At 37.4% G+C, this 2876-nt stretch overlaps 1 protein-coding gene across 1 annotated transcript; it reads right to left on the bottom strand.

Moving 5' to 3' along the window:
- Window positions 1-296: 296 nt before the first annotated feature.
- LOC111375346 lies at window positions 297-2869 on the bottom strand. Its single transcript, XM_022998149.1, has 7 exons — window positions 2855-2869; window positions 2290-2373; window positions 1625-2008; window positions 1262-1509; window positions 808-1207; window positions 528-677; window positions 297-479 (listed from the first exon to the last, which is right to left on the bottom strand). Exons 1-7 carry the CDS (start codon window positions 2867-2869, stop codon window positions 297-299), a joined length of 1464 nt encoding a protein of 487 aa, XP_022853917.1.
- Window positions 2870-2876: the final 7 nt, after the last annotated feature.

Raw genomic sequence — 2876 nt, 5'->3', positions numbered from 1 at the left:
CAAAAACTTTGTAACATATTAGATGGTTCTGATTTTAGTTTTAGCATGTATACCCATGTACACCTACTGAAATTATCAACTATTGTTAGGAAATAACGAGATCCATCATAACTCATTTCATTGCAAGGACCCTAAAGATCACTATGTATTAAATCAAAACACTTTTATGATTTGTGTTGACTAACTGGGAAAGGGAGTTTGTGCATTTTAGCTAAAGGATAGACATAACATGGTTTGGAATAATCTAGTTTAGGAATAGTATCTTTAAATGGAGAAACATAAGATGATGGATGTCCCTAACCGTAGTGCCAGATATCAAAATCTTTGGATGGGTTGATTACAGTTGCTGAAATGGGAGGAGATGCAGCTAGGTGAGTCAAGCTTTGTTGAAGAGCTGTAGGAGAGACTGTTGTTTGCAGCATATGATAGAGGCCAAACTTCAATTCACCCATTCCAGTCGTTTTCCAAGTCAAAGGGTCCTGTATGTAGCAATAATTAGCAAGGAAAACAACACAGCAATGCAAAACCTGGGTAAGTTTCCTAACAGATATCAAATTGAAAGAAAAAGATGGGACACAAAGCACATCACGAAGGACCAAAGATTTTGTGACTTGGGCTGTGCCAATTTCAGTAGCAGGTATGGTATTTCCATTTGGCAAAGCCATAGAGCACGTAACCTATGATTAAAAGAGGATAAAAATGATGTGGAATAGACCATATGATCTGTTGCACCTGTATCTAAAATCCAAGGGACATTGAGATTGTTTGTGCATTTAGTTTTAATGGTTGACAGACAATAGGAGATACCAGAGAGCTTTGGAATAATGTCTGAAGTTGAATCAATGTTTTGGACTTGGTTTGCTGATGGTTTGAGCAGGCCATGAGTTGAGAGTACAGCTCCTGAGTCAAAGATACTTGGGTTTTGTTTTCATGTTCCTGATTCAGAGGCATAAGTGCAGAGGCTTGGTTTGCTGCTGCCTTGTATTTGCTCTTCTCTTTATCTTTGTAGCCAAATGGATATCCATGCAACTTGAAGCATTTATTTGCCTTGTGACCATGCATTTGACAGTGAGAACATATAGGCCTGTTAGGGTTGGCCTTGAAGCATCTCTCAAGGGATTGCCCTGCAATTCTACAATGGGTACGATAATAGTTATCTTTCTTATGCAGTGAAGAATTCTGCTTCCTACTTTCTCTCAGGTTCCCTCTAGCAAAGGAGGATAAAACTTCATTCACAGGTTCTTCTACAGATATCTATCACCTTTTTTCCTCTTGTTGTATAGTTGCATAGACTTCATTCAAGGTAGGGAATGGCTTCATCAACAGAATTTGAGCCTTGAGATCCTTGTATGATTCGTTTAATCCCATCAGAAACTTCATCACCCAATCTCGTTGTTGATTTTGGACTACCACTTTCAGCCCTCCACAAGTACAATTGGGAATAGATTTATAGTTCAATAGCTCATCCAGAAGGGTTTTGAATTTAGAGAAATAAACACTCACATTATCCTGATTTTGAACTAGAATTACGATTGCTTGCTTGATTTCATAGATCCTGGGTGCATTGTGCTGTGCAAATCGTTGTTCCAGTTCCAACCACAACTGATGTACAGTCTTAGCATACATAGTGCTGCATTTGATATCTATTGTCATGGTGTTCTGAAGCCAAGTAATTACATCTAAGCCAATGCTCCATTAAAGGATCATTCTGGTCACTTGGCTCACAAAGAGTTCCATCTATAAATCCCAATTTGTTCTTGATTCTAAGAGCTCGTTTCATGGATCTGGCCCAAGAATGGTAGTTGTTTGTCTCTAACATGTGAGTAACTAGCACAGCTCCAGTACTATCATTGCTGCCGATGAAATAAGGGCTGCTTGGGTATGTTGGATCATGAGTCTTCATATCAGATCCACTGACCGGATCAATGTTTGGGTTTTGATTTGAATTTGTGATTGATGAGTCATTTTGAACTTCAACATTTTGTTCAGCCATTTGCAGGCTCTGATACTATATAAGAAAGTAAAGAAATAACAGGAGAATTTGGTGAATAATTTGAGTTTTATTTCTGTTGAATACTTTTGCATAAGGTTACACAGTTTATATAGAGCTACAATGCTTGGGCAAAAAAGAAAAAAAAAAAATCGATTTGTTACAACAAATGGCAGAGGGAATATGCTTAACAGAATGCTGGTGACGTAATGCTTCTAGACACAATTTCTTCTAGATTCTTCCTTCTTTGCTGGATCACCATTGGATGCTATCGTGGCTTGGGCTGATGACTATATTACCAGCTGATCAGGTTGTTCATTAGCGTTTAACACGAGAACTTTCAAGACTCGTTCACGAGGGTGTAACAAATTTTGAGTCAATGACTAATAGAATAAAAGTTAATAATTTTTCTTCTTGTACAGAAGCAGATGTGCCAAAATTTCACTAGCATTAGCATTTGGTTGATCTTTTCTTTTTTCTTGCCATTCTTTAATTGGATGCTACCATGTATATTCTATGAAAATTATGGTAGAGAATTTCTGTACACATAGCACTGTTAAAAGTTTAATGGCCACATTCACAGGAGTTCAGTTTGAATTTATGATTAAGAGTTACTCATCTTTGTTGCTTTAGCATCGTGCAATATCTTGTTCACTTAAGAGATGATCAGAGGTGGATCCAGGCATGGGCCCATGCCCAGATCCAATAAGTCTTTCTCTTTATTTTTTTTATTTTTTTGTTCAGCCCATGTAAATTGAGTGATCGGCCAGTGTCTAGCAAAAAATTCAGCCCATGTTCAAAGAAAAAAAAATGTGTAAGGCTAATTTAATATAATAAGTAAATGGCCCATTGGCCCAAACATACCACCAAGTCCACCATTCATTTA

The sequence above is a fragment of the Olea europaea genome, unplaced genomic scaffold, assembly GCF_002742605.1.
Source record: "Olea europaea var. sylvestris unplaced genomic scaffold, O_europaea_v1 scaffold13586, whole genome shotgun sequence".
NCBI classification, from domain to species: Eukaryota; Viridiplantae; Streptophyta; class Magnoliopsida; order Lamiales; family Oleaceae; genus Olea; species Olea europaea.
The sequence above is the reverse complement of the archived record's forward strand: the minus strand, read 5'-3'. Positions and strand labels throughout refer to the sequence as shown.

Excerpts from the sequence above, each read along its gene's own strand:
- LOC111375346 (XM_022998149.1), bottom strand. Across the intron at positions 2,009-2,289 it reads ATGAACAACCTGATCAGCTG|TATCAGAGCCTGCAAATGGC; the intron begins GTAATATAGTCA and ends TTTCTTATATAG. Across the intron at positions 678-807 it reads CATTATTCCAAAGCTCTCTG|GTTACGTGCTCTATGGCTTT; the intron begins GTATCTCCTATT and ends TTTTAATCATAG.